Here is a 21,231-nt window from a genome sequence, read left to right as displayed (position 1 = left end):
AGAAATACCTTTCTTTTCACTGCTTGTCTTTATTTGATTTGAGATGTTCATATCCTGCCTTACTACAGTGAATTCCCATCATATCCATAAACAAGATTTAGTTGCTCAGATTTTCATACATATGAGTAAATTCTCCAATCCAAAATTAAGTAGTTGTTAATGTAAGCACTAATGTGGAAGTTAGAGGTAGACAGGATTGTGCCAAATTCACTTATCTGCCTACCTCAGCATATGGAGTCTCAAAAGCAGTAAAACAGTTGGTTTATTTTTAAAATTTTATCATTCCTAGCATCTAAAAATATCATATATTTAATGAAGTAAATGAATAACACGTCAAAGCCTAACTGATACGCAAGAAAATACTCAGCTTTCTTGGCTTCCTTCCAGATGTTATGCTGCAGATCAGCTGCTTCGGTGTGTGACATTCCTTGTACTCCCATCTCAGAGTAACTCAGGGTAACTATAGACCGGTCAGCCTCACCTCCATCCCCGGAAAGGTGATGGAACAACTTGTTCTTGGTGCTGTCTCTAGGCACATCAAGGATAGGGGGATCATTAGGGGCACTCAACATGGCTTCACCAAGGGGAAGTCATGCTTAACCAACTTTATAGCCTTTTATGAGGACATAACCCGGTGGATAGATGATGGTAAAGCTGTGGATGTGGTCTATCTCGATTTCAGTAAAGCGTTTGACACGGTCTCCCACAGCATCCTCGCAGCTAAACTGAGGAAGTGTGGTCTGGATGATCAGGTAGTGAGGTGGATTGTGAACTGGCTGAAGGAAAGAAGCCAGAGAGTGGTGGTCAATGGGACAGAGTCCAGTTGGAGGCCTGTATCTAGCGGAGTCCCTCAAGGGTCGGTACTGGGACCAGTACTATTCAATATATTCATTAATGACTTGGATGAGGGAATAGAGTGCACTGTCAGCAAGTTCACTGATGACACAAAACTGGGAGGAGTGGCTGAGATGCCGGAAGGCTGCGCAGCCATTCAGAGAGACCTGGACAGGCTGGAGAGTTGGGCGGGGAGAAACTTAATGAAATATAACAAGGGCAAGTGTAGAGTCCTGCATCTGGGCAAGAACAACCCCATGTACCAGTACAAGTTGGGGACAGAGCTGTTGGAGAGCAGCGTAGGGGAAAGGGACCTGGGGGTCCTAGTGGACAGCAGGATGACCATGAGCCAGCAGTGTGCCCTTGTGGCCAAGAAGGCCAATGGCATCCTGGGGTGTATTAGAAGGGGTGTGGTCAGCAGGTCAAGAGAGGTTCTCCTCCCCCTCTACTCTGCCCTGGTGAGGCCGCATCTGGAATATTGTGTCCAGTTCTGGGCCCCTCAGTTCAAGAAGGACAGGGAACTGCTAGAGAGAGTCCAGCGCAGAGCCACGAAGATGATTAAGGGAGTGGAACATCTCCCTTATGAGGAGAGGCTGAGGGAGCTGGGTCTCTTTAGCTTAGAGAAGAGGAGACTGAGGGGTGACCTCATTAATGTTTATAAATATGTAAAGGGCAAGTGTCATGAGGATGGAGCCAGGCTCTTCTCAGTGACATCCCTTGACAGGTCAAGGGGCAATGGGTGCAAGCTGGAACACAAGAGGTTCCACATAAATATGAGGAAAAACTTCTTTACGGTGAGGGTGACCGAACACTGGAACAGGCTGCCCAGAGAGGTTGTGGAGTCTCCTTCTCTGGAGACATTCAAAACCCGCCTGGACGCGTTCCTGTGTGATATGGTCTAGGCAATCCTGCTCCGGCAGGGGGATTGGACTAGATGATCTTTCGAGGTCCCTTCCAATCCCTAACATTCTGTGATTCTGTGTTTCTGTGATCATCATCATCAGTTTTTCCCCGTAGCTCCTCTGTGAGAGGAATTACTGCTTCGGTGGCTGTACAAGTTTTGCTTTTGCAGCAGCAAATTATGCTCTCCAGGCAGAAATCTGTATTGATCCAAAATAGTACCCCATTAGACTAGGTGTTTGCTATTTTGGACTTTTGCAACTTCCCATTACTCTGTCCTTGGCATACGTGCAGCCTCTCACGGGACTGTGATATCTCTATCTTGCAGCACTGCTTTACTTCAAAAGCCACTTTCAGTGGCCTATACTTACTTAGGGGTGCTTTGGCAGCATGTTAGCATAAATTTCAATGTTAATGCCTTGGTGTGGTACATTAGAGAACTGTCAATCTGACTGAGCCATGATTAACTACTGTTGCAAGTGTTAGTCAATCAAATCATGCATTCTCTCGTGGTGTCCCAGCCTCACCCCTGTCAGCCCAAATGAAGAAGTTTGAAGAGGTCTAAGTGGAATTATTGGCTTGGCATATACTGCAGGAATCTTTCTAGAATGGTTTGAAAGTGCTATGCAACTAGCGGAAACATAGTGAGGCATGATAGAATAGAATAGAATAGAATAGAATAGAATAGAATAGAATAGAATAGAATAGAATAGAATAGAACTCTCTCAGTTGGAAGGGACCTACAATGATCATCTAGCCCAACTGCCTGATGACTTCAGGGCTGACCAAAAGTTAAAGCATGCTATTAAGGGCATTGTCCAAATGCCTTTTAAACACTGACAGGCTTGAGGCATCGACCACCTCTCTAGGAAGCCTGTTCCAGTGTTTCACTACCCTCTCAGCAAATAAATGTTTCCTAATGTCCAGTCTCTAGGGTGATCAGATAACCCTAGAGACTGCACATTAAGTATTGTGTTGGTATTGTGTTGTGAGCAACCACCTCATTCATGTTTTTCTGTAATAATTACACTTTTACTAACCCTTGTGCACAGATCACTTTGTTCCTTTTATATTCACCCTGAAGCGTGTGACAGCAGGCAACATGCTGTATCTTCTATTTGCAGTATGTCTTTCCATCTCTTTAGTGCTTTTAGTTTATAATTATTACTATTATGCCTGTTGAATGTTGTGACTTTATTGCTGCCTTTGCTGAAGACTAGTTTATTTCTGTTCAGGTCATCTGTGTGTAAGCGAGGTCTCCAGGAAAAGGGTCGTAGGTGCAGTCAAAAACAGTGGTTTCATTTTGCTTGGCTGTATTGTCATTTAGAAACATAAGCATTTTCAGTTGCTTTAGAGATAGTGTTTGTTTTTTCAAATGCAGTTTTCTGATATCTGCTCAGCTTTAATTTGTTAGCTGGCAATGCTGACAGTTTAAAACACAAGCTTTGCCCACTGTTATGTTCAGTATAGTCAAATTGATTGCCAGGTGTCTTCATCCAGTCTTGCAACTAGCTTATTAGTGATCACAAAGCTTAAAGAAATTCAGTTTCCACAGATGTTTCGATTCTTTTACATCCCTTCAGAGAACTGTGTGTTGCCCCCAGCACTGCTGAAGTGAATGATGGGCAGAATAGTCCAGTGGGAATTGCAGTAAATCTCTATTTTTATGATTATGTCTCAAATGGTTATACTCCAGCTGCTACATTAGGAAGAGACTTGTGGAGAAGAGAGAAAGAACTGGTTTTAATTCCTCCTTTTTACAGCTGCTGTGTTAAATACAGCAATTAGGAAGGATTTGACAATGTAACAACATTGTTACATTGTGTAACAGAGTTACAGTATTTCTATCTCAAGTTTAATACGGCTAAGTAGAAATATTTGCATATTTCTAGATGACAAATTGGGCATGTTCTGCACATTTTAATCTCCTCCCTTCCCTTCCCACGCCTAGCACTTAAGCACCAGCCTCCCATAACCTGTAGTCTCCTCTTAAATAAAAATTTTATTTTTTACCTTTAAGCTTGTGCTGATAACTCTCAAAAGTGAGGATTTGACCTTTCTGCTGATAGATGATATTGCTGTCAATAACAGATCTAGGGAAAGTGTCCACCAGATCTATTTTGCATCAACCTATGTAAGCTCCAAAATGGTGTAAATGCTTATTTGAGTCTGGCCTAAGCCATCCCTGCTGCAGAAAGAGGCAGCTCCAGCCGCTTGCTTCCACCTTTGTGCCGCCCAGTCCCGGTGCCCCAGTGCACGTATGCCACCATCTTGGGAACAGCCAAGGTGAAGGCAGGACCTCTTCGGCCCCAGGCCTCCCCTTTGCCTGCCCAGCCTGCTCATGAGACCCCCACGCTGGGGGCTGCTTCGTTTCAGATGAAAATGTCACGAGGCAGAGTGGAGAGGTTGTCACGCAGAACGGCATCATGTACTGTATTTAAGATCTCATTTTGGGATTGCCTCCTGTTGGGTTTGTGAGAGTGCTACCAGATTATGTTTTTTTCCCTCTCGGACAAGAACTGAACAGAGCTTCTATTTCTTTCTTCACATCTCCCTCACCAGGAAGTCTGAAGGGTGGCTGCAAGGTGCCCTGCACTAGTGTTCTCCAAAACATATAAAGCTTCTTGCTGGCACAGTAGTCCCTCTTTGGCTACCCACCCACAAATTGCAGGTGGGATAGCAGCTGAGGGCAAAGAGTGGCTGGAAATTGCTGGTTCTGTATCATCTGAATAAACTCTGTATTTACAGAAACAGAGGAGTCCCAGGAGGCACTCACACTGTCTGTGCAGACATCCAAAATAGTTGTATAGGTTAGGAATGCAAGTTCTGGTTTTAAGCAGCAGGGAGAGGTATACGCCTCCAGAGGACAGCTCAGAAAACTTAAGGTAGGAATTCATCTCTTTCAGTCAACACTGAGGGACCCATGTTCCTGCCTTCAGCACCTGCATTAGATAGCTCAGCTAGATACTGGATACCTCCTGTTTCTCCTCACCCCATGAATTTGAGAGTAGATTATTAATACTGTCTCTTCCCTCTCCACCTACAAACAGGCTTTTCTTCTCCCTCAGAGACATGCTCTGATGTCCCATGCTCTTTTTAGCATCTTTACTTCTCAGTTTTTTTGCCTGTTCACTTTCACCCTCACATCCAGGATTTTTCTGTTCCTGTTTTTTTTTGGCCTTTCCACTCCCATACCACTGCATCGCCTTCACTTTATGCCCAACCTGGGAATTCATTAGATGGACACTTCCAGATACCCTGGCCATCTGCCCCTCCCTGAGATTTTAGAGTATGATTGGAAATGCTGTGAAAGTGCGGGCTCCTACCTGTAGATTCCTACCTCTGTGGTTACAAGGACCCAGCACAGAGACAGTGCTGCTTCCCCTGCTGAGCTGGATCACATAGGAGCCCCGTTTGGTGTCTTTCTGACCATGTTGACCTGTGCCAGATACCTCTAAAAAAGCTGTTAGTACCTGTAGCCCAAAATAGCCAATCACACAATACTTTTGTTTGGACATAGGGCAACCAGTGACTATTCATACAGGAATGTGGATCCCCTGAAAAAACTAATCCTCCAGCAATTCAGGGAGGAACATCCAATCTTGTCTTTAATTTTCCCTGGTTATTCCCTTATATCCTGTGGCAATGAATTTTACAAGTTAATTGCATGTTGTATTTCTTTTTATCAGATTTAAATTGTCTTTTGATCTCACTTTTATAAGGAAGGGTAAATAGGAGGCATCCAATAGACCTTCTTATCTTCCACTAGTTTGCATACCTCTGTCTGCCATCTCATATTTGTCTTTTGACTAACCACTCCTAAATTATTCAGCCTTTTCTCCATACACAAGTCTTGCCATGCCTGTATTTACTTTGTTTTTTTTTTGCTGATAACTTTGTGGTTTTCTTACAGTCTGATCTAATGAGCCTCTTTATTCATCAGGGATGTTTGTGTCTGGCTATCCATCCTGCTGCCTTTCCCTCCAGAAAGCTTCAGGTTATTTTCTCTCCACAACAATAGCCTTTTTCACCAAGGTCTACTATCATCCAGGAAAAAGCCTCAGACATAGTAAAGTGACTAGCAAACCTTGTTTTCCCAGGGCTTGTGAGGCACAAAACAGTTACTGGGCAGAATAAGTGAAGATTTATGGGAAGGATCTGTGTGTGTTACTAATGGTTTGTTTCTTTGGTTGGACACAAATTGGGTTGGTGAACATTGGGTCAAAGATACAGTTTTAAATGTGTTTCTGTCAGCCTGTCTTAAAGCCAAATAAAACTCCTACTGAATAAATAGTGCTTTATTCCTTCTGGCAGGTACATATTAATAATGTTAAAGATCAATTATTGGAAAAGGCTAATAAAGTATAAATCCATGAAAGGCTTGCAATTGAACTTAATCTTAGCTTGCAGGAGGCCCTTAGATTTTTAAGATTTATTGAGCCAGCTGTTAATAACATAAAGATGTTTGCTGAGGACTTATTCAGTCCATAGAAAGAGTATGTACTCAACAGGGACATGAACTTTAATTTCTAACAATACAAAGACAGGTGAAATGTTCCCATTAATGTTGTTATTCTTATCTAGACTGAATGAAAAATGGTAACCGTAACTACAATGTAAAATTCAGTATTTGTGGAGCTATTGTGATTCTCAGCCCACAGAGAAATATTTTGACTATCTACAACAAAATGTAAAATGACATTATTTTGATATATTTGTCTTCATGGCCTGAAAGTGCACTACTTTTACACAGGAACAATGTACATACACTTTTAGTACATTGGCATAGTAATGAGTAACATTGGTTGATCCATTCTTGGTGGTGGAATTAGCATCTCATTATAAACTTTGATTAAAAAATGACAAAACAAAAAATCTGACCCATCTTCCTCATTCTGGAATTTCATAAGGGAATATTTAGTTTTCACATCTAAAAAATGTCGAATATTGACTTTTTGAAAATATTCCTTGTTTTTCTGTTTCAAAAATTGTTTGACCTACTGAGTTCAAAATTGTTGCATTTGATTAGCTTTGCTAACAGGTGTCTGTGACTTGTTTCCAGTTTTGTTTCATTTTGTTTGGGGGCAGCATACAATTGCATTGTATGGTAAAGAGCTTTACTCAAGTTGTAGCGAAAGGATACTAAGGTGCCTGTGAAGAAAGGGATTTATTGGTGCGGCTTGGAGTATTCATAGATATCAGGAAAAATTTATTCGCTGAAAGGGTTATCAAGAATTGGAACAGGCTGCCCAGAGAAGTGGTTGAGTCACCATTCCTGGAGGTACTTAAAAGATGAGTAGATGTGGTGCTTAGGGACATGGTTTAGTGGTGGACTTGGCAGTGTTAGGTTAACAGTTGGATTTGATGATCTTAAAGGTCCCTTCCAACTAAAACGATTCTATGATTCTATGATTATATAGAGGAAACATGAGACAGTTCTCCACCTTGACATAGAAAGACTATGCAGCTCCTTTCTGTGGTTGAGGCAAGAAATCTTAAGCTAATCATTTGTCATTAGGATAGGCTGAAGAAACATGCTAAGCATGGGACCAGCTTAAAAACAAATGTTTAGCAGAAGGGTGCATAAATTCAGCTTTAGGTAACAGGTTTGGTGTATGTTCCCCTGGACCACTTTGCTTTGCAGTGTCTGTGTGTGTGCTGGGGGTCGGTGGCAGGGATTTACACGCTTAGTCATCCTGTTCGGTGTGCCACACAGGAGTAAGCTGAGCTGCCACCATATCGTGTTTCATCAGTTACTGCCAACCTCAGCCAAGTGGATGCTCTCACCGCTGCTCAGGAACACGCCGGTCTGAGACCCGCGCTGGGGTGCGGTGACACCTCCAGGTGCCAGGGTGAAGTCCCGCATGCCTTGAGCCAGAGCTGAGGCTTAATGTAACTTGCCCTCGCATGGACAGGCTCACCAGTGACATGCCATGGGGTATGGCCTCATTTGCACACAGCTGCTTTGCAGAACTGACCTCGTCCCCAGCACCGGACTCTGGGGGCTCTCATCAAATCTGGAGTTTCAGCATCAGGACACGGTGCTCTAACTAATCCTCACAGTGTCTGAAGTTATAGAACCTTTGAACTGATCTCCTAAAGCACACTTGCAGTTTAATGCAGAGTTTATTTTCCGTGGCACTGAAAATACATGAAACAAACATAACCTATTTTATATTATATTGTGTCGTGGTTTAATGCCAGCTGGCAACTAAGCACCACACAGCAGTGCTTTTATAATAGAAACAGAAATACATATGCATTTTATATTATATATTATTTCATTATTATAAAGGTTTTATATATAATGTAAATAATACTATACACTATTTTATATGCATGTTTTAAATTTTAAACTAATTTACCTTAAATAATTTTAATTCCTAGCATTTTCTCTTTGCCAGAAAAGATAGCTTTACATGTTGGTGAGCTGCTTTCCTAAATAGACCCACTTTGGCTATATAAAATTAACACGTATCCTCTAAAGAAGACGTCTGTATTTCCAGGAGGTCACTTTCATTTCACATTAAAATATGTTGTTTACTCAGATGATTCCAATACATTGGAAATGAAAACTATAGATGGAGAGAAGGATTCAAAATGGTTCATCTCTTTTGATCACTTCACTGGAGTATTGCTCAGCTGATGAGTAACAAAAATCCAAGTTTCTATGCACAGATCAGTTTTAGTGGACTCCTTAGAACTGAAATGAGTGACTAATGTAGCCATTTGCCATTGTTAGAAGAAAAAAAAATCAAAAGAGTAGAAGTAGTAACCTCTGGATTTTTTTTTTAAATTCCACTTCAATGCCTAGACAGTATTACAAATTTTTGTGTAACTTCTTTCTCTCTATGTGCCACTGCCATACATCCATATCCTCTTATTCTTCAACAGCAATAAAAGTCAATTTTCACACTCATCTGTGTTTATCTCTGAATTATCTTGATACGCAAAACTATTTCACTTTCCTACTTCTAAAAATACCAAGTTGTTTTGGATCTTGAAAAAAGATTACAAAAGGAAGCAAAATCACTAACTTGTTCTGCCTGTAATGACAATTAAGATGGTTTCCATCCAGAGTGTTATATATTTGAAAACACAAAGACCTTTTGGCTGGAGTGACAACAACATCTGCAAAATCAAACAGCGTCATCCATCCCAAGAATTTCCTGAAGATATCCTGCCAACTACTTTTACTAGTAGATGACGATTAATCATAACCTGTCTGGCATCTGAGCACAGAGTTCTGATCCCTGACTAGAAAGAAAAGCTATATTCAAACACAGCTGAAAGCAAATTTTGCCAGGACCCAAGATCCTGAGCACCATTACTTTTAGCATATGCAAAACTCAGATTATCTCGTATTACGTGAGGTTTTTTTGTTGTTGATGGTGCTATTTAGGCTTTTTTTCTCTGCAAAATTGAGGCCTTATTGATGTAAGTCTGCTCAGCTTTTTGTGGGAGGTGCAGAACTCAGCTTCCTGCCTCTCCCAAATTATGCTAGAGATGTTCAGGTGACATAATTCAATGGATGACATTAAACTGTTTTTTTTAATAGGCGGAGGATAACGCTTGAGCGTATCATATTTCAGAGGGTGAATTCAGGTGACCTCAAAAGACTATATGTCTCCAAGAGTAGTCTCTAAAAATCAAGTTTGCAAATTTTGACAATCTTGCACATACTGAATTGTACTTTATCAATAAATAGTTCTGCTTCTTCCAATGGGATACTTAACAAAATATGATAACATCGATCATCTTTCTAAATATGCATGCAGCATATTGGCACTGCGTTCCAATGCACGCAGCATGGGGAATAAGCAGGAGGAGTTAGAAATCCGTGTTCGGTCGGGGGGCTATGATCTAGTGGCAATTACAGAGACTTGGTGGGACGCCTCGCATGACTGGAATGTGGTCATGGATGGCTATGTCCTGTTCAGGAAAGACAGGCCGCTAAGGAGAGGTGGTGGAGTTGCTCTTTATGTGAGTGAGCAGCTAGAATGTATTGAGTTCTGTCCAGAGGCAGATCAGGAGCGAGTTGAGAGTTTGTGGGTGCGAATTAAGGGGCAGGCTGGCAGGGGTGATACTGTTGTGGGTGTCTATTACAGGCCACCGGATCAGGATGAGGAGGGTGATGAGGCCTTCTACAGGCAGCTGAGAGCAGTCTCGCAATTACAGGGCCTGGTTGTTGTGGGGGATTTCAACTACCCTGATATTTGCTGGGAGGCCTACTCAGCCAGCCATCCCCAGTCCAGGAGGTTCCTCCAGTGCATTGATGATAACTTTCTGATGCAAATGGTGGATGAGCCAACTAGGAGAGGAGCGCTGCTGGATCTGATCCTCACTAACAAGGAGGGTCTGGTTGAAGAGGTGAAGGTTGAGGGCAGCCTTGGTTGTAGCGACCATGAGATGGTAGAGTTCAGGATGTCATGTGGCAGGAACAGAATAGCTAGCAGAATCACAACCCTGAACTTCAGGAGGGCCAACTTTGGCCTTTTCAAGCAATTGCTAGGGGAAATCCCATGGGACAGGGTACTAGAAGGTAAGGGGGCCCAAGATAGTTGGTTAGCGTTCAAGGACTGCTTCTTCCGAGCTCAAGATCAGAGCATCCCAACAGGTAGGAAGTCAAGGAAGGGTAGCAGGAGACCTGCATGGTTAAACAGGGAACTGCTGGGCAAACTCAAGTGGAAGAAGAAGGTGTACAGATCGTGGAAGGAGGGGCTGGCCACTTGGGAAGAATATAAGTCTGTTGTCAGAGGATGTAGGGAGGCAACTAGGAACGCTAAGGCCTCCTTGGAATTAAACCTTGCAAGAGAGGTCAAGGACAACAGAAAGGGCTTCTTCAAATACATTGCAGGTAAAACCAACACTAGAGGCAATGTAGGCCCACTGATGAATGAGGTGGGGGTCCTGGAGACAGAGGATAAAAAGAAGGCGGAGTTACTGAATGCCTTCTTTGCCTCTGTCTATACTGTTGGAGGCTGTCCTGAGGAGCCCTGGACCCCAGAGGCCTCAGAAGAAGTCAGGATAGAGGAGGAATCTGTCTTGGTAGATGAGGGCTGGGTCAGGGACCAATTAAGCAACCTGGATGTCCATAAATCCATGGGCCCTGATGGGATGCACCCGCGGGTGCTGAGGGAGCTGGCGGAAGTCATTGTTAGGCCACTCTCCATCATCTTTGCTAAGTCGTGGGCAACGGGAGAGGTGCCTGAGGACTGGAGGAAAGCGAATGTCACTCCAGTCTTCAAAAAGGGCAGGAAGGAGGACCCGGGTAACTATAGACCAGTCAGCCTCACCTCCATCCCCGGAAAGGTGATGGAACAACTTGTCCTTGGTGCTGTCTCTAGGCACATCAAGGATAGGGGGATCATTAGGGGCACTCAGCATGGCTTCACCAAGGGGAAGTCTTGCTCAACCAACTTGATAGCCTTTTATGAGGATGTTACCCGGTGGATAGATGATGGTAAAGCTGTGGATGTGGTCTATCTCGATTTCAGTAAAGCGTTTGACATGGTCTCCCACAGCATCCTCGCAGCTAAACTGGGGAAGTGTGGTCTGGATGATCAGGTAGTGAGGTGGATTGTGAACTGGCTGAAGGAAAGAAGCCAGAGAGTAGTGGTCAGCAGGACAGAGTCCAGTTGGAGGCCTGTATCTAGCGGAGTTCCGCAAGGGTCGGTTCTGGGACCAGTTCTATTCAATATATTCATTAATGACTTGGATGAGGGAATAGAGTGCACTGTCAGCAAGTTCGCTGATGACACAAAACTGGGAGGAGTGGCTGAGATGCCGGAAGGCTGCGCAGCCATTCAGAGACCTGGACAGGCTGGAGAGTTGGGCGGGGAGAAATTTAATGAAATATAACAAGGGCAAGTGTAGAGTCCTGCATCTGGGCAAGAACAACCCCATGTACCAGTACAAGTTGGGGACAGAGCTGTTGGAGAGCAGCGTAGGGGAAAGGGACCTGGGGGTCCTAGTGGACAACAGGATGACCATGAGCCAGCAGTGTGCCCTTGTGGCCAAGAAGGCCAATGGCATCCTGGGGTGTATTAGAAGGGGTGTGGTCAGCAGGTCAAGAGAGGTTCTCCTCCCCCTCTACTCTGCCCTGGTGAGGCCGCATCTGGAATATTGTGTCCAGTTCTGGGCCCCTCAGTTCAAGAAGGACAGGGAACTGCTAGAGAGAGTCCAGCGCAGAGCCACGAAGATGATTAAGGGAGTGGAACATCTCCCTTATGAGGAGAGGCTGAGGGAGCTGGGTCTCTTTAGCTTAGAGAAGAGGAGACTGAGGGGTGACCTCATTAATGTTTATAAATATGTAAAGAGCAAGTGTCAAGAGGATGGAGCCAGGCTCTTCTCAGTGACATTCCTTGACAGGACAAGGGGCAATGGGTGCAAGCTGGAGCACAGGAGGTTCCACTTAAATTTGAGGAAAAACTTCTTTACTGTAAGGGTGACTGAACACTGGAACAGGCTGCCCAGAGAGGTTGTGGAGTCTCCTTCTCTGGAGACATTCAAAACCCGCCTGGACGCGTTCCTGTGTGATATGGTCTAGGCAATCCTGCCCCGGCAGGGGGATTGGACTAGATGATCTTTCGAGGTCCCTTCCAATCCCTAACATTCTGTGATTCTGTGATTCTGTGTGAAATATGGTAATATTGGTCATCTCTCTGTTCAGAGACGTAATTACAGGTTTAATCCTTTAAAAAAAATTAAGTTAAGATTCTGGACATTTTAAAGATAAAAATATTGAAAATTCTTGGTTTCTGGGATAAATACTTACACAAGGTCACTGGAAGTTCAGCCCATATTAGACCAAATTTTTCTGCCATAACTATGTGAAATATCCCACTGATTTCGTAGCAAAGGGACTATTCACAGACCAAAGGAACTGCCACCTGGTAGAAACATTACAATTTGCCTCTTTTCAAATTAACTGTTGCAACACACTCTAATCATGATATTTATTCTTTGCTCTCTTGAACCGGTAGAGGGAAGTGGTTAATCCCTTGTTTGAAGCTAAAAGCATTTTTGCAGCCAGTCATGATGAAATGACCTTTTCTGCTCTATGACCTTTCTCAACAAGTGCTCAAGGAATAATGATTCAGTTATTTCCCTCTCTGAATACCCCTCTGTTAGGGTATTCAGAAGCCTTAAACTCTATGAATGTCTTTTTATTTTCTTTTTTTTTTTTTTTTAGCTAGCCCACAGGAGCATAAAATACACCAATACCAAATATGTTACCAGGCTGTGCAAAAAGGCTGCTGTTCCTATACATGAGTTTGTATAAACAGACCTTTTATTTTAAAAATCTGAAAAAGAACAACTTTATTTTCACATACTGATGTATGGCCTAAGTCAGGTGTCAGTCATCAGGCTATACCTTAAACTGCTTTAAATTGCCAATTTATGTCGGTTTAGGATAGAGCCCATCGACTATATTTTTGTTATCATGTTTCTGTAGTGTGACGTGCTCAAATAGAGCGCGCCGGAATGTGTGTTGTGTTAACTTTGTGCTGTAATGTCTGATTAAAATTCCAAGTACATTTCTACACAGATTAGATGGTACCCTCCGGTCCCAGCCAGCTAGCTGTGGAGATTGTAGACTAATAGAAGGGAATTCTGAGAACAGCAATAAAGACGAAGCTACTGGAAGGACTGATATAAAAAGAGATATTAGAAAAACTAAAATGTTAGTCATTCCTTCCCTTCCACAACTCACACCTCTTAGCGACTCAGAATAAAAAGTTGTTAATTATTTCTATGGAGCCATTGTTCTAAATCTAGATTAAAATTTATTTAAACTTCTCAACAAGTGAGAATAATTGCTCACTGTGCTGCAATACGCATGCATAACCTGTGCCACGGTGGGCAGACAGAGCCGATGTTAAAGCACCCTTGGTGCTCTTAGTTGATTATGGAGCCCAGTGGGTCTATAACACTACAGAATCAGAGTGCTGTTTTTTTCAGGTGTAGCTTTGAAATTTAGGATAATGAACTCTCCCGAGAGCTATTCATAAGAAATGACCACTACAAGCCATGTCTTTTGTCTGGGTCATAGATAATAACTCTAGCCTGAAATTAGACCTTAGAAAGACAGCCTAAAGGTAGCCTAAATTCGGTCACATGGTTGCCAGTGAATTTCCTTTGTGAGTTAATACAGCTGCAGGCTAGATAAACCACACTTGAAATTTTCTGCTTATTCCTGCAGTTTTGGGGGCAGATGTGTCCTACTCTTGTCCTAGCTCGTTGCCTCTCTGTACTGTTCTGTAGCCAGACCAGACACAGTAACTGACAGCCATTGCAGTTTCCTGTATATTCTTAACAAGGATGTGTAAACTCGGAGCATTTTCTGTGAATTTATAGCAAACACTATTTTGATGATGTAGTGATGCTCCTAAAACTATTAAATATTGTTCATTTTCTGTTCAGATAAAATCAGAGAAAAAAAATCACAAGATGCATTTAACCTGTATTGGCTCAAAGTGTCGTTTTTATTTAGCAGGAAAGAACATTCCAACACATCAACATTAAATGCAGGCAACAGGAAAAGCTCTCACTAACATCTTCTTATACACTAAGACTTTGAAGAATACGAAAGAGAGAAAGATAATGCAGGTTTGTGTATTCGTTTGAGCATGTACATGAGCTTTGAGCAGGCGAAAGATCGTCATTAATGACATTTCCTAATATCATCCTGACATTCTTTCTGGAATTTCAGAGGTTGTCCTGATGGCACATAAAGGCTTTGGGACATTTTGCAATATTGAAGTAAAGCTTCTGTGTTCACCCTTTTGCCTATATAACTGGGTCCATTCGCATGATACCTTTGAATACTGTAAAATCTCACAACATCCAAAAAGTTCATAGTAGGAAAGTTACATTGAAAAAGTCATTAGAAGTAAAACAATCCATTATGATGATTTATGATGCCTCCTTTTTTATCATTATTAATCTCTCAGTCACAGAGTTGCCATTAGAAGTGTTTATAGCTTAGAAATGCTAACCACACCTCCATCAGTAACCCAAGAGATCCAGAGTTTCTGACTGAGCTTGAGCAGGGTAAGGCAGCCCAACATTGACCCTCCTCTTTGAAGTGGGGAACTCAGCCTGGCACATCTCTCATGAGCTATTCGAATTTCAGGCTGTTGCACTACTGGGCTTCAGTTACTTGTCTTTACTTATATGTCACTATTTTAGTGAGATTGGACAGTATACAAGTGTAATCTATTACCTGCATGAGTTCTGGGTTCATCTTTTTTTATTTTTCAAGGGGGCCCCTGGTTGTTAACATGGTGGCTGTCAACTAAAAAAGCCTTTGCTAAGCTACCATTAACAAAACTTTTATGTAATTTCAGGGGTTCCTTGAGAGATACTAGGTGAAATGTCTGAAGTACAAGAATTCATTGTTTGAAATTTAATTTAAAATGAAGTGTTCAAAAATGAACATTGCAAAAGTTGCTGAGAAGATCTGAAATCTCAGACTGGAGTTAGTGAGGGAGTATGCTATCTGCAAGGACAAAAATAGGAGATATTTCTAAAGAGTGAATAAAATCAGCATCACAGCTGAAGAGACACAATGATTTGGAAGATCATACACAAGATATTAGCTTGGAAAAAATTGAAGAAGTAAATGTACATCAGAAAATTAATAAGTCATTACAGAAAAGTTTAGAATTATACTGCCCATTACTCACTCTCACATCCCAAACTTTCCTGGTGCTTTACAGCAAGATACAGAATGAAACTTGACTCCCCATTAAATTAATTGAAATTTTGCTATTTACTTCTTCCTGATTTCCCAGTTTTGCCACTAAAAGATAAAGAGGAAAATATTGATAGAAGTTTGCTAAAGCCTTCTTACAATATAAAAATACCATGGAGATTTTAGCTAAATTCAAGTGGAATATGAAAGGAAGTTCAGAAGAATATTTTGCTTCCTTGCTTAAAAGAGAGCAAACGGCACCTAAGTTATGCTGGATGAAAATGTGGCAGGGAATCATAAAGTACTTAACTCTTCATTTTTCCAGGATATGCTCAGATGAGAAAATCAAGCAAGCTTAACATATTCAGAAGTGACTTTCAACTGTTGCAAACTTTTCTTTGGACTCTGATTTCATTCCAAGAAGGGTTTATTTTCATTTATCTTACACCTGTTCCTGGCAAGTTAAACTATGTTGAAATAATGTGCCTGCCTGCCTTCCCTGCCTCCAAGGGAAACACAGCCAGGGAGGGCTGCCTTTGGCAATGGACACACTCTTTCCTTCCCTATTCCCAGCCTGAGGAGTTCGTGGGGGTGGTTCTTGGGGGGAGGGGGGTGGTGTATTGTGAAGAAGAGGTGAAGAAAATGAGAGAGCAAGGTGTGAAAAAAATGCCAGCAGCCTGGGAAGGCTCTCTTCCCTCCAATTGTTTTTTAAATATGTGCCAGCGTGTTTTCTGCTCCCCCATTTCCTCAGCCTCTCCTCCCTTTGCCTCTCCCCATCCCTACCCTCATCTAGAAGGATATACACAAGTAGATAACTCCCTTGGACCGATACTTTTAAAAAGAGAAAAGAGAGCTATGCTGCTGTTGGCTGCTTTGTCTCTCGCAGTCAGAGGGGACCAGAGACCCTTAGTGAGGCTGAGGGTTCCCAGCAGCGGTGCTGGCAAAACTGAATTAATTTGAATTTTTTGCAGTGAGGGACCTCTGGGAAACTCCATGTTACAAGGAAAGCTGTCAGAGCTCCTTTAATGGGCAGGAATAAGGGCAGGGGCAAATCATTGGCTTTTGTAAAAAACTGTCCTATTGAGAGTGGTTGAAGGTAACCAAAACCCCCGGTAAGCACTTTAATAATTTCCGGATCAAATGCACAATTCATAATATTTGGGTGACCTTACTCTTTTTTAAGTTCTAAGAACGATTTGCAGGAGTGCACGCTGCTTTTCTAATGATATCTGATTTGCTGCTAGCCAGTCACCACTAATTAAAAATGGCTGTTACATTGTTGCCCTGCTTGGAGCAGCAAGGGACAAGCCAAGATAACCTTGCTGTCCTGTTAGTTACCAGGGACACTCTTTCTTCAACACAGTCCGTATTGCTCAAGGTTTTCCAGCATGCTCTATGCGAGCCTCAGATCCAGATAAACACACCTAAATATAGAAGTTTGCTTACAGGTGGGTACGTGTGTGCTACGTGTCTGTACTTCCAGTATAGTTGGTCAAGATCTAGGGCTTAGTTCAGCGGAGTACATAGAGGTGTCCCCTGTTACATGATATTCACTGCTCTCCAGTGACTTCTTCTGAAGGGCACAGGTCTTCCCAGGTCTGAGAGCATAGCTGCTGGACCTAGGGGATGTCTCACATACCTTAAGGCATCTCAAATGGCACTGGACAAATAAATTCAGGCAGCTGAATCGAGCCCTTTTTGTACCAAGCCCAGAGTGCAAGTCATCTGAGCAGCCAGCAGGAGCCTTCCTGAGGATTAGCTGCACCTCTCTCAGTTGACGTGATTTCCTTGTGCTGCATGGGGAGTTTAGACACCTGCTTCACATGTAGACACCTAAATTTAAATATCTTCATATGGAGCTGAATCCCACACCATCGATTTTTTCTGATCTCCATTAGACTTCGCGATGTCTTTAACTTTTCCTGGTCAGTTGTCCAGTTTCTGAATTCTCACCCAGACCTCCTGCATCTGGTTGTTGTGCACTTGAGACTTCTACTGTGCAGGGATGCCCCAGGATACTTTATCCATTTCTGGCTCTTCTTGATCTCTGAATTTGTTGGATTTACATCTAGAAGCAAATCCATTTTTTTGGTAGCCAATTATACAGTAGCCACCTATGATCCAATTCTGTAGTATCCAAAGGCATTTTAAAATGTCAGAGCATAAGATAGGCAGAATTCAGCCTCGTCTAACACACTATGTCCAACAGTCACAGTAGCCAACATTGAACGGTCAGGGAAGATTACACAAGCAGGGCAAACATACAGTGATATTTCTCCATAAGAGTCTCTCAGCCTCCAACAGCCTGCTACTTGAAGACGTCCTGAGCCAGAAGTGGGCTCTTGGTATTAAATAGTCCAGGCTATTTCCTACTGTACTGGAGCAGGCTAAGGAAACAGTCTTCTGCTTGTAGGTACAGCCAGTCTCTTTCATCTCTTGCTGTGGGGGGGTCTTTTCACTTACTGGGTCATTCTTGACTTGTAGGAGCTACACTTGGGACAAGTTGAGTGTTCATACCCAACACAAAAGAGGCAAAACTCATGTCAACAAGAATTTGCTTTCAGTTCTTCACTGTCAAACATGGGTTTAGATTATCCTTGCACAGAAACATACAAACACCACAAAATCCTAAGATTTAAACGATGTATTTCTTACAAGGTTTCTTTAAGCTTTTAAAGAAGGTCAGGAAATTAATTATGAGGGGATGAAGTAACACAGAGCTTGTTCTGTGCTTTTCCACTCCTTGCACTCCGGTGTGTCTGCCCCAATCATTGCAAAAGAACATTATGCCTTCTCACAGCATCCATGTGCCATCACTATGCTGCTTCTCCTCATCTCCATTTAAATGCTGTTCTGGCTCTAAGGGCAGTTGACTGATTAGTTCATGCAGAACAAACTCGCTCTCACAGTTCAAATCTGTGACCTGAAGAAATAAATCCTAACACTTGCTGGACTTCAACAAACTTTCCAGGCTGCCAGACAAAAGAATGTTTCTGAGTACCCAGCAATGGATTTCTTCCTTTCCAGAAAAAGGTACACTGGAGGACTTGTGTCCAGAAACTGCATGCCTCAACCACACAGTGTTTGTACTCACAGGAAATTAATACATGTGCTTGTAAATCTGGTGCCACTGGACTCTCACGACTGCTCTATTTTTTTCTTACCTTTGTTTTCCTTTTTGCCTTTTCATAGGAAAGTTGCCGTGGGAAAAGGTATAAAGGGAAATAGTTCTAATCCATCTATTGATTTGTACAGTTTGCTACATCAGGCTTCAAAGCTCCTACATGAGGTTCCTTCAACACTGCTCCTCTTACCCATATGTTTTCAAAATTACTACCCTCAGTTTCCACCCTAGAGGCTCCAGAGGTAGATTTCAACACCAGCCCTGACCTCATATCCCTACCTCAAAGAGGAATCTCAGCTCTTTGGATTCCCACCCACTCCAGGAGTCTCTCTTTTGTCCCCTCATTCAGCTCATGTACATGTATGTGTTCTTTATTAGTACTTGGACATTAATGTTTTCTGTAATGTATTTCTTTCAGACATCATTGTTCTCATCGCTTCAATAGCAGTTGTTTCTGCAAAAACTCAGGGTAACATTTTTGCAACATCAGCACTGAGAAGTCTTCGTTTCCTACAGATCCTTCGTATGGTGCGCATGGACCGAAGAGGAGGCACTTGGAAATTATTAGGTTCAGTAGTTTATGCACATAGCAAGGTATATAATTCTAGATGCTGATTTTGTCTGTTTGATATCTTCACTTGATGTGATTAAACAAGAGGCCAAGAAAACAAACATTTATCAGTTTTGAGCAGAATACCTTAAATTTTCTGACATAATATAAATTGTAACAGGCATTAGTACAGGTACATCAAGCCAGCTTAAATGCTAACATTTTTTTTTGTTGAAAATGTTGTCCTTGATATGCAGTTGTAATTGGATATATATTGGTGAATTTGCTGAAGCGTCAAACCGTAAGAGTAGATTCAGTCCACTTTCAGAGAAAATTTACATCTGTAGGGAAGCACTTGACTTTTAACTGCTCAAGTGTCAAAAAAGTATATAGATCTTTTCATTATGTCTTCCTTGAAATGCTATTCTGTTCAGTCTTTCAAATGGATATTGATCTCTGATTTCTTTTATCTAGGAATTAATCACAGCCTGGTACATAGGATTTTTAGTACTCATCTTTTCATCTTTCCTGGTTTATCTGGTGGAAAAAGATGCAAATAACCAGTTCTCCACATATGCAGATGCTCTCTGGTGGGGCACAGTAAGTACAGAAAAATAATATGCACTTTTTAACCAGTATGCTAGAGTGCTTTGAATTTCACCTACTGTGAATTTCAACTTAGTGTGCTGTTCAGTGAATTGTTTTCACTGGCAGAAATCTGGTCTGAGAAGCTCCCTCCTCCAGCTATTCATTTCACATCCATACTTCATTTCATCACATCCTGCAGAACAGCTGTTTATGTGTTTCACCTGCAAGCCAGCCTACTAAATCTTCAAGAGAAGAAAGCATTTATTTTTTAACCCAGATTCTTTCAGTAATACAGTTTATAATATGCTCCCACAAAGAGCTGCTTTGATCCAAATGAGAGGGCTGCAAGCTGCAGCGCAGGAAGAGGAACAAGTGTCAGGAAAGAAAGAGGGAAAAAAAATCGTACATCAGCTTTGCGGTGAAGGGAAAAGTATCATCAGTGCCCTTAAAATGATGGTGTTTCTCCTTCCTCTGTATCTTGAGCACAAAAAACAAGACTAAATATCCCCATTTTGGTTCAGCAGTGTTATTTTTACAGGTATAAAAGCCCTGAATTAGTTGAGCTCATGCTTAACTATCAAATCAATTTTTTTTACTTTGTTGAAACTGTAGGATCTAAATACATGCCCAACTGCTTTTCTAAAGAAAGATTATATGAATGCTTACATGTTTAAATAAACTAGTCTTTAAATGAACAACAAAAACCTAGGTCTGAAAGTTCGAGGGTTTTTTTTTATGGCATAATGTGTAGGGTTTTTTGCTTTAAAATGCCCTATAGTGGGCTAGACTCCTGCACTGTGTGGCAGTTACTTAAGTAGCTTAAGATATTTGCCCCAACAAAGCCTATGGCAGAGCTATTGCCAGGCATATAACACTGCTTTTCTTTTCCTTCTGAGGCAGTACAACAAACACCATGAGCTCTTGACAGTGTCTGGGCAGTGAAATGATGCCTGTGCGATCATTAAATCTGACATAACCTAGAGCACTCATTAGTTTTCCTGGAATAAGTGTGAGACCTGAACCAGCCTCTGCCACCTTTCCTCATCAGAGGGATGCAGAAACGAAGCTTTCTCACCTCAGACCTTCTGCTGACAAGACTTCATCTGGACTCTAGTATCTGCAGGCTCAGAGCATGCACAGATGGACTGTGCAAAAGCCCATTCCAAAATGCTTTAAATCCTTGAGAAATATTTTTAATAAGTTTTGTTTACATTTTGAGCAAAGGTCAAGGTCATTTCCTATTAGTAGGACTAGTTTGTGTATTTGAAATTTGTTCATCTAAGGGTTAATCATTTGTTATGTGTCTTCCCTAGAGACTATATTTCTGTGTTGTCAGTGCACAAAATTGGGAGCTTGGAAAAGACAGATCTAGTAGGTCTTACTTGTGCATTTACAAATATACAGAAATAGTTTTCTGAAACTTGTTGCTTTAGAGCATCAAGGCAGATCTCTGATAAAATACACATTTTTATCCTGTAATCCAAACACATGTAAAATTCACATTGGTTAAAGTCACGAGAGAAGGTTTTGCCCTCA

The 21,231-nt window shown here is 41.9% G+C and overlaps 1 protein-coding gene across 12 annotated transcripts in view; it reads left to right on the top strand.

Moving 5' to 3' along the window:
• The window catches only part of KCNQ5 (potassium voltage-gated channel subfamily Q member 5), a 318,037-nt gene that overhangs the window by 246,797 nt on the left and 50,009 nt on the right, over positions 1–21,231 (top strand). For all 12 annotated transcript variants that reach the window (XM_068414989.1, XM_068414970.1, XM_068414998.1 and 9 more), the window contains 2 exons: positions 18,976–19,151; positions 19,582–19,707. In XM_068414989.1, coding sequence (XP_068271090.1) covers positions 18,976–19,151; positions 19,582–19,707 — 302 coding nt within the window. The remainder of the gene's footprint in view (positions 1–18,975; positions 19,152–19,581; positions 19,708–21,231) is intronic.

The sequence above is a fragment of the Nyctibius grandis genome, chromosome 1, assembly GCF_013368605.1.
Source record: "Nyctibius grandis isolate bNycGra1 chromosome 1, bNycGra1.pri, whole genome shotgun sequence".
In the NCBI taxonomy this organism is placed as follows: Eukaryota; Metazoa; Chordata; class Aves; order Nyctibiiformes; family Nyctibiidae; genus Nyctibius; species Nyctibius grandis.
Note: the sequence above shows the minus strand (reverse complement) of the source record. Positions and strands in the feature narration are given on the sequence as shown.